At 44.2% G+C, this 16163-nt stretch overlaps 1 protein-coding gene across 1 annotated transcript; it reads right to left on the minus strand.

Annotated features, from left to right (window-relative positions):
- Positions 1-471: 471 nt before the first annotated feature.
- Positions 472-14274, minus strand: LOC144949113 (thioredoxin-related transmembrane protein 1-like). Its single transcript, XM_078878964.1, has 8 exons — positions 13981-14274; positions 10273-10388; positions 7895-7940; positions 7609-7737; positions 5562-5607; positions 4363-4464; positions 2933-2999; positions 472-1696 (listed from the first exon to the last, which is right to left on the minus strand). Exons 1-8 carry the CDS (start codon positions 14139-14141, stop codon positions 1512-1514), a joined length of 852 nt encoding a protein of 283 aa, XP_078735090.1. The 5' UTR covers positions 14142-14274; the 3' UTR covers positions 472-1511.
- Between the last annotated feature and the right edge of the window lie 1889 nt (positions 14275-16163).

A 16163-nucleotide genomic window follows, 5' to 3' on the forward strand; every position in this document is an offset into this window, starting at 1 on the left:
GTTTCCCCCCCCCCCCCCCCATCATCTTAAAGGTGTGCAGGATGGCAGCGGAGGATCAGAGAAGTGACAGCAAAACAAGCTCAACTGGATCTGTTCATCAATCACTTTCAGAATGTTCTCTGCAATTAATGTATTGAAATCCACAACAACCGCTCTCCCGTTCCAGACCGCACCAGTATTACGCACGATAAACACCCTTGGGGTCTGTCATTAGCTCCACGGCATGAAGGAACGCGAGCAGAACAGCATTGCAAAGTTTCTTTTAAACTTTTTGTTTTGCTGCCGATAACATTGCCAGCGGGTGTATTGGCACAAAAAAGCCACAACTCAAAAGTTTGTCAACAACACCGCCTTAAAAGAAAGGCATTTCAAGCAATGGCCATTCTCAATTTGCCCTTCGATAAAGGGCCACTGCCCGAGCATTGCCTATTATATCAGCCCCCCCCCCCACCCCCACCCCTTTTTGGGGCAGTCTTATTGACGGATGCGTTGAAATTTGAGTTTACTTTGGACTAAACAAAAACCCCGAAGCAAATGAATTTCAATCAGGATGACAACGGTGCTTGTGTGCAGATGCTATGTGCTGCTTTGCGCTACCGCTAGAATTGGCGGTGGTTTGGGGAGGGGCTTCATCAGAGGTCGCAAACGGGTTTTGATTCCTTACCCGTACCCGGCCGCACCAGGGTCGCAAACGGGTACCCGTACCCGGCCGGGTATCGGGTAGGGTACAGGTAACGGGTACCCGGTTGCGACCTCTGGGCTTCATCCAGCATGTGGGGGGGGTGTTGGTCGTGGTTGACAAAAGGCGATGATAGAGAATATGAAAATGTGGGATTTTAACGGGCGTGATGAGCGGAATGAAGTATGGCTCGTGCACAGCATTCCTCCCGTTCCACAGACACTCATTCCTGCGAGCGTGTTTTATTTTTGTCAGGCCGAGTGTTTTGCGCTGTCAAGTTAAAAAGAACCCCGCCGACACGATGGGCAGCACAAAACGACGGCGGTGAAAATTCCTGCAACTAAAGAATAGAAAAAAAGGCGGTACAAACAAAGCAAGTCGATTCTTTGAAGAAAAAGAGACACGGCAATGGTTATGTTTTCTGCATAATTGGAAATGATTAGCATGCTGCTAGAAAGGAGAGCATTGTGTGACAAGTGCAAGACCATCCCACCCCCACAAGTATAACTTTAGACGGGGGGGGGACACTGGGTCGTCGTTTGGATCGCTCGGCGAAATGTGCTTAGCTCGCGCACGGTGCGATGCAGTGGAATTACGTTTGATGGAACACATCGGCGGCATAAATACCCCCATTCACAATTAATCCAAAAGGCTGGGTTCCCCATCGACAAACAAAAGGTCATTAAACGTAAAGTGACCGATAATAAAAAAACAACATTCTAAACTCAAAGAACTTATAAAAAAAAAAATCAAGAGTGACAGCAATTGCTGCATCTTCCACAAAGTGAAAACAATTCACGGAGACTATCTCTCGCGCTGGTCAGATGCCACTTCAGTCCTCTTCCGTCGGGTGGACTTGCCGTTGACGGAGCTCGCTTCCGTCGGTGAACAATGCGTCTGAGATTTTCCCCACAAGCTCCGTCTCCTCTGCGCTTGTCCCCGCTTCTGGCCGTGCCTGCGCCTGCCCTACGTTGCCCCTGGCAGGTGCGGGCGCGTGACCGCCACTCAGCACCTCCACTGCAAACAGACGGGGGGGGCAGGAGCAGCAAGAGGAGGAGCAAGAAGCGGAAGAAGAACGAGAATGAGTGGTTTTACACGAAATGCTGTTTTGCCACTTGAGGATAACGATTTGCGTTCATTCGGGCGTTTAAATGCCTCAGCTACTCGCCGTGCCTTGCACTACAAAATCTCGTCAAGGAGCATAAACCATCATCGCGGTCATCCTCACAGCAGCAGAGGCTTTTGGCCAGAGGTCGCAAACGGGTATCTGATACCCGTACCCTACCCGATACCCGGCTACCCGTACCCAGCCGGGTACGGGTACCCGTTTGCAACCCTGGTGCAGCCGGGTATGGGTACGGGTAGGCCGTGAGTCACTGGTGAGTAACCGTTTGTCACTCATTTCCCAACGTCTTGTCTCTTCTCACAATTCAAGTTCCTAGAATCAACCCACCCGCGCCTGCAACATGGCTTCATCCCAGAGGTCGCAATCGGGTACCCTACCCGATACCCGGCCGGGTACGGGTAGCCGGGTATCGGGTAGGGTACGGGTACCCGATTGCGACCCTGGTGCGGCCGCATACAGATAAGGAATCAAAACCCGTTTGCGACCTCGGCTTTTGGCTAGCCATCGAACAAAGATGGTAACGCATGGCGTGCTTTCAGATGTGCTTCTGCGGCCGTCTGGGACGCTCTTCCAATATTAGGAAGTCACTGGGGGAGTTATGCACTTATAAATCTAGATTGAAATCTAATTTCTTTAGAACTGCTTTTTGTGTTTAGTTTGTTGTCCTTCCCCGCACCTCCGATTATCACGGTGGCTATGTACGGTGCCAAATAATTTAGACAGACATACCGATGTAGTCTAGCGAAGGGCACACTCAGTGGCAGCTTTCCCTGTGCAGCACAAGGTGAACATAGCACCCGGCTTGCAAGTGGGCATTACTCTGCCGCAGGAGGCGAGGGGGGGTATATTTCTACGGGACTTATTCCCAATTAAAACAAGTTGCGAGTAATGTATCAAACTTGCACCGATATTTTCTCAATCCCGTGCGTCTACAGGACAAGAAAAATTACAAAAAGCAAGTATCGTCATTTGTGGGTCTGTGTCCAGGGATGTCCAAACGGGAGTTTGAATCTTCGTCAGTGACCAGACTTTCAGCCGACTCCAAGGATGACAACTTTAGTCATGTGGATCAATGGAAATGCAGTAAATAGTGGGCCTCATGTTACAATGGCATAAATGCTTCGTACCTCGCTTGGCCTTGGCAGACGGATGTCGTTTTGGAGGACACACGCGATCTATCACCAGCACAAAGACCTGCAAGAGAGCACGCCGCGCGTGGGTTAGAGTGAAGTCTACAGCTCGGCTTGCGCAGATGAGGCTGAAGCACTGAACTAAATATACTTCTTTTTCGAGGTATAGGGTGGTGTATAGTAATCACAAGTAGTACTAGTCGCATATCTGCATTTCCCATAAATATGCAAAAATTCGTAGTTGTACGGTAAATATGCAGCAGTGTGGTGTGCAGTAGGGTGGGTAGAATAATACATAGTGTAATATTACATGAATATGCTAAAATTCCTCTTGATATGCAAATTATTTTGTCAAGGCGCTCTTCCTCCTCCCAGCTTAAATAGACGCTCCAAGCCCAGGACTTGTCATTCAGACTCTGTCTTATCGACAGACCAATTCTTCACCTGAGGACGGCTGCTTGCGTTGTGGCCGAAACGTCGTGAGAATTATTTTATTATGTTTTATTTTTATTATTTTATTATTTCCATTCTACGTGACTTTACCGAAAGAACCAAGAAGATAAATATACTTCCTAAACTAACTTTTCATTTTGCCAGGTAAGGCCCACTGAGCTATATAGCTCTTTTTCAGAAGTGACCTGGTCACAAATGAAAGCTCAACTTAGTGGCTTATAATGTGGAGATGTATTACAGCCAAATGCTTTAAATGCATGTTTTGAAATGTGGAGGAAAATATCGGAGGACCCGGAGAAAAATGCACGAGACCATTGGGTGAACATGCAAACTCCAAATATACAGCCATCGGGGTCTGGATCGAACTCAAGAGCCTCCTCCATACCATCTGTCATTGGGCTTCTCTCGCAAGCGATCTCGCTCCAATAACCAGGTCTGTTCGTCGGGGTCACGCCCTTCTCGAGAAACAAAATTAGCGTTTCTGAAAGGAGTTATCACGCGATTTAAAGCTTTCGTGACTGCAGGGATTCATCTTCTTGGTTTTTTCGGTAAAGTCACGTAGAATGGAAATAATAAAAATAAAACATAATAATATCTGCATTTCCCATAAATATGCTAAATTCCTCTTGATATGCAAATTATTTTGTCAAGGCGCTCTTCGCCCCCTCCATCCCAGCTTAAATAGTCGCTGCAAGCCTGGGGCTTGTCATTCAGACTGTCTCCTCGACAGACCTGTTCTCCACCTGAGGACGGCTGCTTGCGTTGTGGCCGAAACGTCGTGAGAATTATTTTATTATGTTTTATTTTTATTATTTCCATTCTACGGGACTTTACCAAAAGAACCAAGAAGAAGCAGCACGAGAAGAGGAGTTATCACGCCTTGCTCATTCTTGTACTTCTTTTGATTCTTGAGAAACCGCACACATTCAGAGCGGGGGGGGTGATGTGTAAGAGTGGGAGCCGTGTGAACATACCGCTCCGAGGAGAAGGCCCATGAGGATGGTTGCCAGAGAGAAGAGCAGGTAAGAGACCCACACGGGAATGCCGAGCTGCTCGGTGAAGTAGGCATGGGTGTTCTGGGAAATGGTCGGAGGGGGGGGGGTGGGAAATTCAGTCATCTGTCATTAGACACTGAATGACAGGTGGCTGAACTGCAGCTTTTAAAAAAAATCGCTTTTTGTGTTTAGTTTGCCATCCTTCCCCGATTAGCACGGTTGGGTTTGTAGGTTGGCTACGTAGTTCAACGTACAAATGAAAAGGCAGAGAACGTGCAAATGCGTTTCACATTCTGAAAGCTCGTTCTTTAGCCCGAGGGCAAAACGCGCGCGCCGAAAATACAGCCTTGCAGTTTCTCGCTGCTGGCGTTACCAAGTGGAGCACGTCCTCTGCTCTGCAGAACCCGTGATACGTGTCTGTCTAGTGGAGCACGGCAAGTGGGTTTGTGAAGGCCTTCTTGTTCGGAGTTTAAGCATTCTCTCTGTTACTTATGGATGTTCTCCAGTCACTTGTTTAATTTTACATACAAAATTACTGAAAAAATAATAAATCAATTATTAAATGGCAGGACTCAAAAGATGTTCAAGACATTTACAAATGTAAACATTTCAGTTACTTCCATCATCCAGCGATTGAACAATTCGTCGATTCGAATAAAATTCATCCTTCCAATAAAATTGAAGAAACACGTGGCACTTTGTCAATCCACTGCCTGATGGGGCACTATGCACACCACGCTGATCAGGGGGGGGGAATCGTAATTATAGATTTTTTTAATTAACGATTTCCCAATTGTGCACCACGATAGACTCTAGGCTCATACTGCGAGGGTCGCGGTTACAGACGAAAGCCTCCCCCTCATGAGATGGTGGACATCTCATGGCCTCTTCCAGAAGATGTCTGCTGCCACAAGAAGACTCTTACACAACTACTTCTGGAGGCAATGGCTGTCAACGTGATTTATTTATTTACTCTACGTATTTATTTAATATCTGCCGTCTCTTCCAGGACTAATAAAGCAAAACTATTTTTTATTTTAACAAGTAAAGCCCACCGAGCTGTTACCTTATTTTTCAGAAGCGACCTGGCCACAAATAAAAGCTCAACGAAGTGGCTTAACACGTGTCAATATACAGCAGCCAAACAATCTAAATAAACGCAGCAACACTGAACCTACCTTGATCCAGTGAGAGAAGTCCATCAACGCAGACATACCAGACATCCTGATGAAAAAAACAAGCATCAACAGTGAGGCACCGACACACCGTAGCCAGAAACACAAATATACAAAGAATACATGAATCGTTATTCAGGTCGGTACGAATAGGATGGTCTGGCCATCCATCACCACCACACCTAGCTGCCTTCATCTCCACAGTGCTGATGTTTGCACACTAGTATGTCCAGCGATACCTCGACTTTCATCGCTTCACTCTTTCGGCCGTTTTCAACTACACTGGTCAACAAAAAAACATTTTTTTTATCTGGCTTGGACTTTTGCAGCTGTTTTAGACTAATTTCAGGGTACTGTTTCCAAATCTGATCTCAGATTTGCTCTATCACATATCCTTTTTATGCTATCGGCATACCCCATTTTCATTGATTTTACCCGAAATTAACTCTGTCACTTATGATTGCAAGTTGTTGCGAGTCAGTGACTGCTTTAGTGTTAAAATATGGTGCTGTATTTTTAGAATAGTGTGTTTATAATATAATTTTATGTAGATATCCACATTTATTTAATATTTTTCGTTCCACAGTTTTTATTGAAAATGCAATATTTGACATCTCAAAAACCTGATGTGATAGACAAAAACTGATGCCAGATTTGGAATCAGCACCCCAAAATTACCTTACAACCGTTGGAATACCTTATGCCAGAAAAAGTGTGTTGACCAGTGCTATAACCACGTTTCAAATTTCATCCACACGCCTTTCCTCTTTCGTCCGATTTCATCCCAAACCTTCCAAGACGTTCGCGCCTCGCGCCGTCTTTTTCGTTCCGTCTTTGAAAAGAAGTCGCTCAGTGAGCATCTCTTATATTTTTGTTTATTCATGTATTATTAATACTGGACTTATTTATGTGATTATACTGTCAACAATACAGTTATTTTCGCGATAACAATATAATGCTACAGTTTACTTAAGCAAGAATAAAAAATTTCAAGGGAGCATTGTTTATTTATTTAGTTTTATGTATTTATTCTTGTGTTTATTTTTCTTTTATTTCTGTATATTTAGGTTTCGCGTGCATGTGTTATATATTTACTGTAGTTATTTGCACGCACGTTTTTCGCTGGCCAAAATAAATTTGCGAGCCAAATAAAGGCTCTGCTTTGACATTTGTCCATTTTTGACATTCATCCATGCTCTGGTCCCTAACCAGACGAAAGTGAAAGGTATTCCTGTACTCATTTAAGGCAGTGTTGATCACAGCCTCAAACGACGCTGATTAGCACGGTTGGATACATACGGTGCGAAAGAAGTTCAACATGCACACAGACGATCTGTTCAGTGTCGTCTGCCACTGATGTCAGCTGTGGCCGGGAATCAAACTCAGGTTGCTGGGTTCAGTGCGGGGCGCAAAGCACGATGCCACTGCTCCCCGAACACACTGTCCTTCTCCCGCACCTCTGATTAGCATGGTTGGCTACGGACGGTGCGAAAGAAGTTCAACATATATACTTCAAAATATCCCCCGTTCAGACCTCAGACTGATGGGATAAAGTGATGTGCGTAAGAACCAATTAGGACTTGCACTGCACACAAGGAGTGCCCTGTGGCCAGCACTATTACATCTAACCCACACACTTAAACGTAATCACCCGCACACACCACAAACACCCATACACAGCAAACACACACACACATTTAGACACTCACAGCCCATAAAAAAGACAAACACCCCGCATATCCATTGACAGACTGTTGTCCGGGACAAGTGCTATTAGCGAGCACCTATCAAGGCCAGCACGGCGCAAAAAAATGTGGGAGGAAAACACCAACAAACCTTCGTCTCCCCAGCACAGATGTTTTACACAGCACACCAGGTCATCATTTAAGGTTGAGTCGACCTTGGGGAGGTCCCAGAGTCGGGTCAAACATTCACACCTGGTATTGATCATGAGCGGGAATCGAACTCATTCGTCGCCGCTCCCCACACAGACCATAACACACGCACAATGCTACACTCGTTTGCTCGCGCACACCCAATGGATTCTTACGCGAGTGAGTTGGGGTCCACCCAGGAGGAGACCGGCTTCACCCCCAGCCATTTCTTATCCTCGATGAAGCTCAGGAAGTCCTTCTCCAGACGCGATCCCTCATACTGACGGAACACCCCCTCGTGTATGCTGTCGCAGAGAGAGAGCAGAGGGCCATGTCACACGAAGGAAAGCGTTCGGCCTCCGCTTAGCGATTGGAGTTTGGGGTTTTTTTGGAAGTGAAATTCAGCGTGGTCAAGTCACGGTCAACGCACGAACGGCTTGCCCGAGTGCCGAGGGTACTCACTGGTAAATCGTAGGCAGGGAGGTAATTAGGAATCGACCACTGAGACCTGAAATAAGAAGTAGAGTGGTGTTGGTGTCAGCAACTGTGCAAGCTACAACACGACACAGCGTAGGGGGCAGGTGGCTAGGGCTAATACGGTCATGCCCCCCTCCCCCCCCCCCGGCAAGCTGCGATTACAAATGCTTATTTCTAAGTTGGCGCTCAGTTACTTCCACAGTATTGACAATTTACATAGGACAATAGGATACACTTTAAGCATTTGCAGGTGTGGAGTTTGAATGGCAATGTATCTCAAAGCATATCTAACAAATGCATTTCACCTCCGAGTGAAATTTCATTGCAAAAATGCAAAGTCGATTTCCAAAGCGAGTTGTAAAACTTAGTTCTGCTTTTAAAGTCTACACTGGAATTTCTGCCTTGGCAATAACGGTCAACACCGTACACAGAGGAAGCCGACTGGAGGATATAATATAACACAGGCCCTGCCTCTCACCGAGTTCAAAGATGCCACTCATTCTAAATTATTAACTACTATAAGCACTGGGGGTTGAGTGGTGGTGCAGTGGTTAGCGCACTGCCCTATGAACCCAGAAGCATGAGATTGTTTCCCGGCCACGGCAAAAATCGTTGGCAAGCGATGTCTCAACAGGTGCTTACTTCACCAACTCACACTGGCCAGCACGGTGAAGTATGGTCAAATAACCCCCATTCACCAACTTGACACAGCACTGTGTCAACCAGCAGTGGCTTGAAAAATTAACCCGTAAAACAAAGTTTTTCACTATAAATCCTTTATATGCGTGGCATCGGTTTTATATTTTTATTCATTCCTGTTTTTCTTGAGTAAGAGTTTCATTTTTATCACATTGGTATTTGAAATTAAATATGACATTTTTTTCCCCCTAAAAAGTGGAAAATTTTGGGAAAAAATTTTCACGAAAATAAATTGTCACGCACAACGAGTCTGTGTGCAAAATGTCAGCTCAATTGGATCACGGGAAGTGGGTTAAAAAACGACCGAAAGATTTGCACGGTCATAAGCGCGCAAGCAAGCAAGTGAACTTAATATAAAGGATTTAAAAAGGCATGTCATTCACGAGAATGTTTGGTTATTAAGCACCAGCGAACCTGTAGACTATGCACAAAGTGTGACAACACCACTAAAATTATATACCAAGCACAAATCTCCCACCACAAGCTCATGCTATGTGGTCAGGCTTCAGACCGCAACTAAAATATTTTTTATATTTTATTCCTCCTTCCGTGAATGCGTAAGCGCGTGCTTCCCCATGGTTCAACGCCAATATGGAGGGCGAACCGTCCCCCTACGCAAGTAGAACTTTCGCACCGGACGTAGCCAACCGCGCTAATCAAAGATGTGTGTATAGCTGCATCTATGAAGATGCAGCAACACAAATCAGCTACCCTCCCCCCCCCCCCCATTTTTAATGTTTCACTTTCCCTGCTCGTTATGTATGTACATACATTGAGCTTCTTTCACCACCGTACGTAGCTGACCATACTAACAGTTCAGCCGTTCATTTGCTAAAGACAAAAATGGCTAAACAATACCCCAAATCGGTAAAATGTACATGCCTACATTATGTATGTTTATTAACTGTGAACAACCCCACCAACAATAGATATCCAATGTAATTTATATGACATTAACCCCCCCCTACCCCCCCCTATGGTCTTCACACCTGAATGGTTCACAAGTGACGACATCACATTTACCCCCTCGATTTAAGACCGAAACCGCACGAGGATTTCTCCACAATTCTGGGTGTTGCCTGATGAGGCTGGTTATGAACGGCGAAACGTCGTTAACTCGAATTGTAAATCTTCTTGGTTCTTTCAGTAAAGTCACGTAGAAGGGAAATAATAAAATAATAAAAATAAAACATTTAATAATTCTCACGATGTTTCGGCCACAACGCAAGCAGCCGTCCTCAGGTGAAAAACAGGTTGTCGGAAAGACAGCATCTGTATTCAGACGCTGTCTTTCGCGTTGTGGCCAAAACGTCGTGAGAATTGTATTTTATTATGTTTTATTTTTATTATTTTATTATTCCCCTTCTACGTGACTTTACCGAAAGAACCAAGAAGATGAATCCCTGCAGTCACGAAAGCTTTAAATCGAAATCGAAATGTAAATATTGTGGGTTTACTCTCCAACACACCGGTGTGCTGAACTAGTAACGAATTGTCACATTTTCTTTACGTGACAAACCATGCTTATTGGCTGCGTCTGGTGGTGGCGGGTTTTACGACATATTTACATTTACGGGATCCAACCCCAAAAAAAACAAGCCTCTACTATGGCAGGGGGGGGGGACGACAGTGGGTTTCTAATGTGTTGTCTTGCGACGTGGCACCTGTCTGTAACGTGATGTCCACCTTGCCAACCCTGATGTTCAGGTCTTTGCTCCAGGCAGCCAGCTTCACCCACTCGGGCTGTAGCTGTTGGCAGGCCGGACACCAAGGCGCGTAGCTGCAAGGATAAAAAATTAACCCGTAAAAACAAAGTTTTTCACTATAAATCCTTTATATGCGTGGCATCGGTTTTATTTTATTATTCATTTCTGTTTTTCTTGAGTAAGAGTTTCATTTTTATCACATTGGTATTTTAAATTAAATATAAAAAAAAATGTTCCTAAAAAGTGGAACATTTTGGGAATTTTTTTTTCACGAAAATAAATTGTCACGCACAACGAGTCTGTGTGCAAAATGTCAGCTCGATTGGATCACGGGAAGTGGGTTAAAAAACGACCGAAAGATTTGCACGGTCGTAAGCGCGCAAGCAAGCAAGCGAACTTAATATAAAGGATTTAAAAACACGCACGTGCACCGTCGTCCGTGTGTTCACACGTAGAACGTTGCCTCCGATTCAAACCCGATCAAACGTACGTACGTACACTGGAACTTCTTTTGCGCCGTACGTAGCCGGCCTCGCGAATCGGAGGTGCGTGAAATGGTCAAGGCGTCGGAGGTCATCACGGCCAGCTGGTCATCAATTGTGGAATCCTCTTCCTCGGTCCATTAGGGATTTCTGAGTCGATTTCACTTTTCAAATGACATCTCAAGAGACTCACCTATTTGTACTGCAGGCTTTCCCCGTAGCTTAAGATAACAAAAAAATGTGTCGGATTGGATTACTCTGTAATTATTATTATAGCTTTTGTCACAGTTCCTCATTTTATTGGAATTTTGAGAGTAGTCATCGAGATGGCTATTGTCATCTTTCTATTTCGCTTAGATGTTTTCTACACTTATGAGTGTCGTAGGGCGCTTTGACATACTTCAATATGACAGGCGCTTAATGAAAGAGGTCATCATTATTATAAATGTGACCACCAACATTGTCATGCCATCATCACCACCACTGTGTGGCAAAGTCTGCCCCTTTTTACATGGTCAACGTGTCCTTCAAGGACCACTCTTGCAGTCTCCATCACAACCACATTAGGAAGCCACGGAGCTAAGCACTTTTAAATCTAAACTGTAAAACAATTTCGTTAAAACTGCTTTTTTGTGTTCAGTTTGTCGTTTTTCCCCCACACACCTCCGATTAGCGCGAATGGCCACATACGGTGTGAAAGAAGTTCAACACACACACACACCATCTCCTAGCTCTAAAATAAAAAAAAACGTGGAAGAAAAACACGTTGGCTCACATTCATTTGAAATATTTAAAAAAAAGTGTCCACTTTTTGTAAGCTCGAATTGGGAAATTTTGGCCACAAAGATGTTTGACACTTCACAGCAAAATAAAAACTATTCGGCAGCCACCACCACCACCGACCGCACAGAACCTCGCCACACAATGCAACTGGAGCTGTCGTCTCGTTCTCCACAAAGAGTGACTGCAAGCATGCAGTTCTGTACTGTGTGCAGCACTGTGCACAGTGCAGTGCTGTGTACAGTACCACACTGTACACAGTGCAGTACTGTGTACAGTGCTGTGTAAAGGTCAGCATGTAGTGTACAGTGCGGTAATGTGAGTAGCTGGTACTGTACGGAATACAGTGCAGTACTTGTACAGTGTAATACTGTGTACAGTACTTGTACAGTGTAAAACTGTGTACAGTGCAGTACTTTCAGTGTAATACTGTGTACAGTGCAGCACTTTGTACAGTGTAATACTGTGTACAACGCAGTGCGGTGTACAGTGTAATACTGCGTACAGTACTTGTACAGTGTAATTATGTGTACAGTACAGTCTACAGTGCAGTATACAGCTCATGGGTACAGCGTAGTATTGTGTACAGTGCGCACTGTACAGTACAGTGCACGGCACATGCCGAGATAAACGAAGCGTCACTTTTAAGTTGCGTCAATGAAAAATGTCCTCGTGACACACTCGCGCGAGCCACGTGCGTGGTTATAGACAAGGCGCTCTGTCGCTCCACCGCTGGACGAAGGCCCTCAGCTACATGCCATGCGGGTCCCACAACGGGGTTATTACATTGGAACATACTTCACCACGCTGGTCAATCCCTGTAGGTGTTGGTGACGGTAGGCAGCCTAGATGTACAGTCCAACAATGGATTTAACCCTAAACCGAATGCCGCACAATCACAGCCGTCAACCCCGGATTTTTGGGACATGGAAGTTGAGTTTTAAAGGTCCATATGGCGTACAGCAAAGAGAAATCGTGTCTATGTGTTTGTGTTTCTCCCCTTGTGATGGGGGGCTTTGTAGGAAACACGTTTCGATTTATAGGGACACGTGGTGACCAATACGCTCTGCGTGGGTGTGTAATAATGTAGGGCACTGATAAGGGGTTGACAGGTTTGTATTATATTGTATTTACACTACGATTTAGAATTAAACGTCTGTATGAAACGTAGGTTATTGTGTGTTCTATCGCAGAAGAAGTGGTAACGTTTAACGCCGTGTTAAGTGTACTACTTAAAAGGCTACTGGTCTTAAAAACCGATGTTGGATTGCTGATGTTCAAGTTCATTTCAAGTTCAAGTTTCATTTATTTGGTATAACCCTTTTCGATTTAAAGCTTTCGTGACTGCAGGGATTCATCTTATTGGTTCTTTCGGTAAAATCACGTAGAATGGAAATAATAAAATAAAAAATAACCATGTGAGCCTCATTCGGCTCTTGAATGGGGTGCAACCGCAACAAACAAAAACATCTTAAAGTGACTTTGTGCCAACAAAAAATCCAAGAAAAGACAGCAAAATATTGCATGTTAAGACCACACTGACCAAAGTCATAATTCATCCTGGAAAAATGATTCCATTAATTAAAAACACAACATTCATCCGACGGTAATACACAGTACGGACACATCAGCAGCCATGGTCAACCCACTGCTGGATTGATTTAAAAAAATTATAATAATCTTTTGATTTAAAGCTTTCGTGACTGCAAGGATTCATATTCTTTGGTTCTTTCGGTTTTTTCAAAATTTTCTTGCTGTGGATTTCACACCTGATGATGATTGCTTTGTGTTGCAGTCGAAACGTCGTGAGCATTTTTATTTTAAATATTTTTAGTATTTTATTATTTCCCTTCTACGTGACTTTACCGAAAGAACCAATAATATAAAATTAATAATCTCCCAGTCACCTTACGATCTTGCAAACCCCAATACAATTTTGTCGTTCCATTGGGCAGGTCTTAGTCCAGCAGTGGATTGAACATGACCCATACTATTTCATTGCACAGCATTGCCATCTTCTTGGTTCTTTCGGTAAAGTCCCCGACAGACCTGGTCTTCACCTGAGGAAGGCTGCTTGCGTTGTGGCCGAAACGTCGTGAGAATTATTTTAATGTTTTATTTTTATTCTTTTATTACTTCCCTTCTACGTGACTTTACCGAAAGAACCAAGAAGATGAATCCCTGCAGTCACGAAAGCTTTAAAGCATTGCCATCATTGTACCCCGTGCCTTTCGTCAATCCATCATCATCATCACCATCGACATGTTCAATCCACTGCTGGATGATGACCTCCCCGACTTGTCGTTTACGAAGCTCGTTTGACCATACTTCACCACGCATCGCTCGCTACAGCAAGACAACACCACCACCACCATCATCACCATCACCCACAAACCGCACTCACAATTCCACCATCCACTCCCCTTCCAGGATCTTCCTCCAGTCGTCATCGGCCACCACCTCCACGCCGCCCTTCGTTGCAGCGACCGCCGCCACAAGCGACGACAACAATAACAGCGGCAGCAGCAGCACGCCCAAAGACGCCACCAAACGCCGGCTCGCCATCAGAGATTGTTAGTTATCGATTTGTTAGAACAACAACAACACCAACACCACCAAGACTGTGTCAAGGGATGGCCGCTGCTTCTGCTGCTGCTTGCTGCAGGAAGTGAGGCTGGGTGGGGGAGATGGTGGTGGTGGTGGTGCTCTTATCGTGGGCAACGCCCCCCAGTGGATCACAGCGGAATTGCTGTGACGGCAGTGGATTGCTGATGTGGGCAGATGTGTGATTGATTGGGAACATGTACAGATGTGTGATTGATTGGGAACGTGTACAGATGTGTGATTGATTGGGAACGTGTACAGATTTGTGATTGATTGGGAACATGTACAGATGTGTGATTGATTGGGAACGTGTACAGATGTGTGATATGTACAGATGATTGGTAACGTGTACAGATGTTTGATTGATTGGTAACGTGTACAGATGTTTGATTGATTGGTAACGTGTACAGATGTTTGATTGATTGGGAACATGTACAGATGTGTGATTGATTGGGAACATGTACAGATGTGTGATTGATTGGGAACATGTACAGATGTGTGATTGATTGGGAACATGTACAGATGTGTGATATGCACAGATGATTAGTAACGTGTACAGATGTTTGATTGATTGGTAACATGTACAGGTGTGTGATTGATTGGGGACATGTACAGATTTGTGATTGATTGATTGATAACATGTACAGATGTGTGATTGATTGGGAACGTGTACAGATGTGTGATTGATTGGGAACGTGTACAGATGTGTGATTGATTGGGAACATGTACAGATGTGTGATTGATTGGGAACGTGTACAGATGTGTGATTGATTGATAACATGTACAGATGTGTGATTGATTGGGAACGTGTACAGATGTGTGATTGATTGGGAACGTGTACAGATTTGTGATTGATTGGGAACGTGTACAGATGTGTGATTGATTGGTAACGTGTACAGATGTGTGATTGATTGGGAACATGTACAGATGTGTGATTTATTGGTAACGTGTACAGATGTGTGATTGATTGGGAACATGTACAGATGTGTGATGTGTACAGACATGTGATTGAGGATATGTACAGATATGATTGGTAACATGTACAGCTGTGTGATTGATTGAGAATGTGTTCAGAAAGGTTATTGGTGATATGTACAGATGTGATTGGTGATATGTTAATATGATTGATTGTTGATATGTACAGGTATGCGCTTGATTGATAATTTGTACAGATATCTGTGTGTCATTGGTGATACATACGGATATGCCATTGGTGATGTACAAATTATTGATTGGTGATATGTACAGATGTGTGATTGGCGATATGTAATTGGTGGTATGTAGAGATGTGAACACATTACCAATCCAATGCGCTTTCTGCAGAGCATCTTGAAATACCATTAAACATATGCACTCCCTTTGTCAATCAACAACTGAAAAAGAGACCCTACCAACACCATGCAGGCTGTCGGGGTTATTTAACCATACTTCACCATTTTGGTCAGTGCGAGTTGGCAAAGGCAGCAAGGAGCATATATGTGGGCGTATAGTACTGTACAACCACCATTGTATTAACTGCATGTGAGCATTGATTTAGGTGCTGGCTTTATAATGTAAAAAGTTTTTCACTCTAAATCCTTTATATGCGTGGCGGCTAGAGTCCTCTCGTCCTCTGGCTTGAGATGGCTGCCACCTATGCGTCAGATGATTGTCTGCCAGCATTAAGCAATTGGTAATGAAATATAAAAACAAAATTCCCTAAACAGTTGGAAAAAAATTTTCACGAAAATTAATTGTCACGCACAACGAGTCTGTGTGCAAAATGTCAGCTCGATTGGATCACGGGAAGTGGGTTAAAAACGACCGAAAGATTTGCACGGTCGTAAGCAAGCACGCAAGCAAGCAAGCAAGCGAACTTAATATAAAGGATTTAAAAATCAGTGCATATTTTCAGGTTTGACATACATGAAAACACATGGAAGATGATGAATAAAAGGGAATTAACGATGGGAAGCATGCAAATAAGCACGGAGAGATGCACGA

The sequence above is a fragment of the Lampetra fluviatilis genome, chromosome 52, assembly GCF_964198595.1.
Source record: "Lampetra fluviatilis chromosome 52, kcLamFluv1.1, whole genome shotgun sequence".
NCBI classification, from domain to species: Eukaryota; Metazoa; Chordata; class Hyperoartia; order Petromyzontiformes; family Petromyzontidae; genus Lampetra; species Lampetra fluviatilis.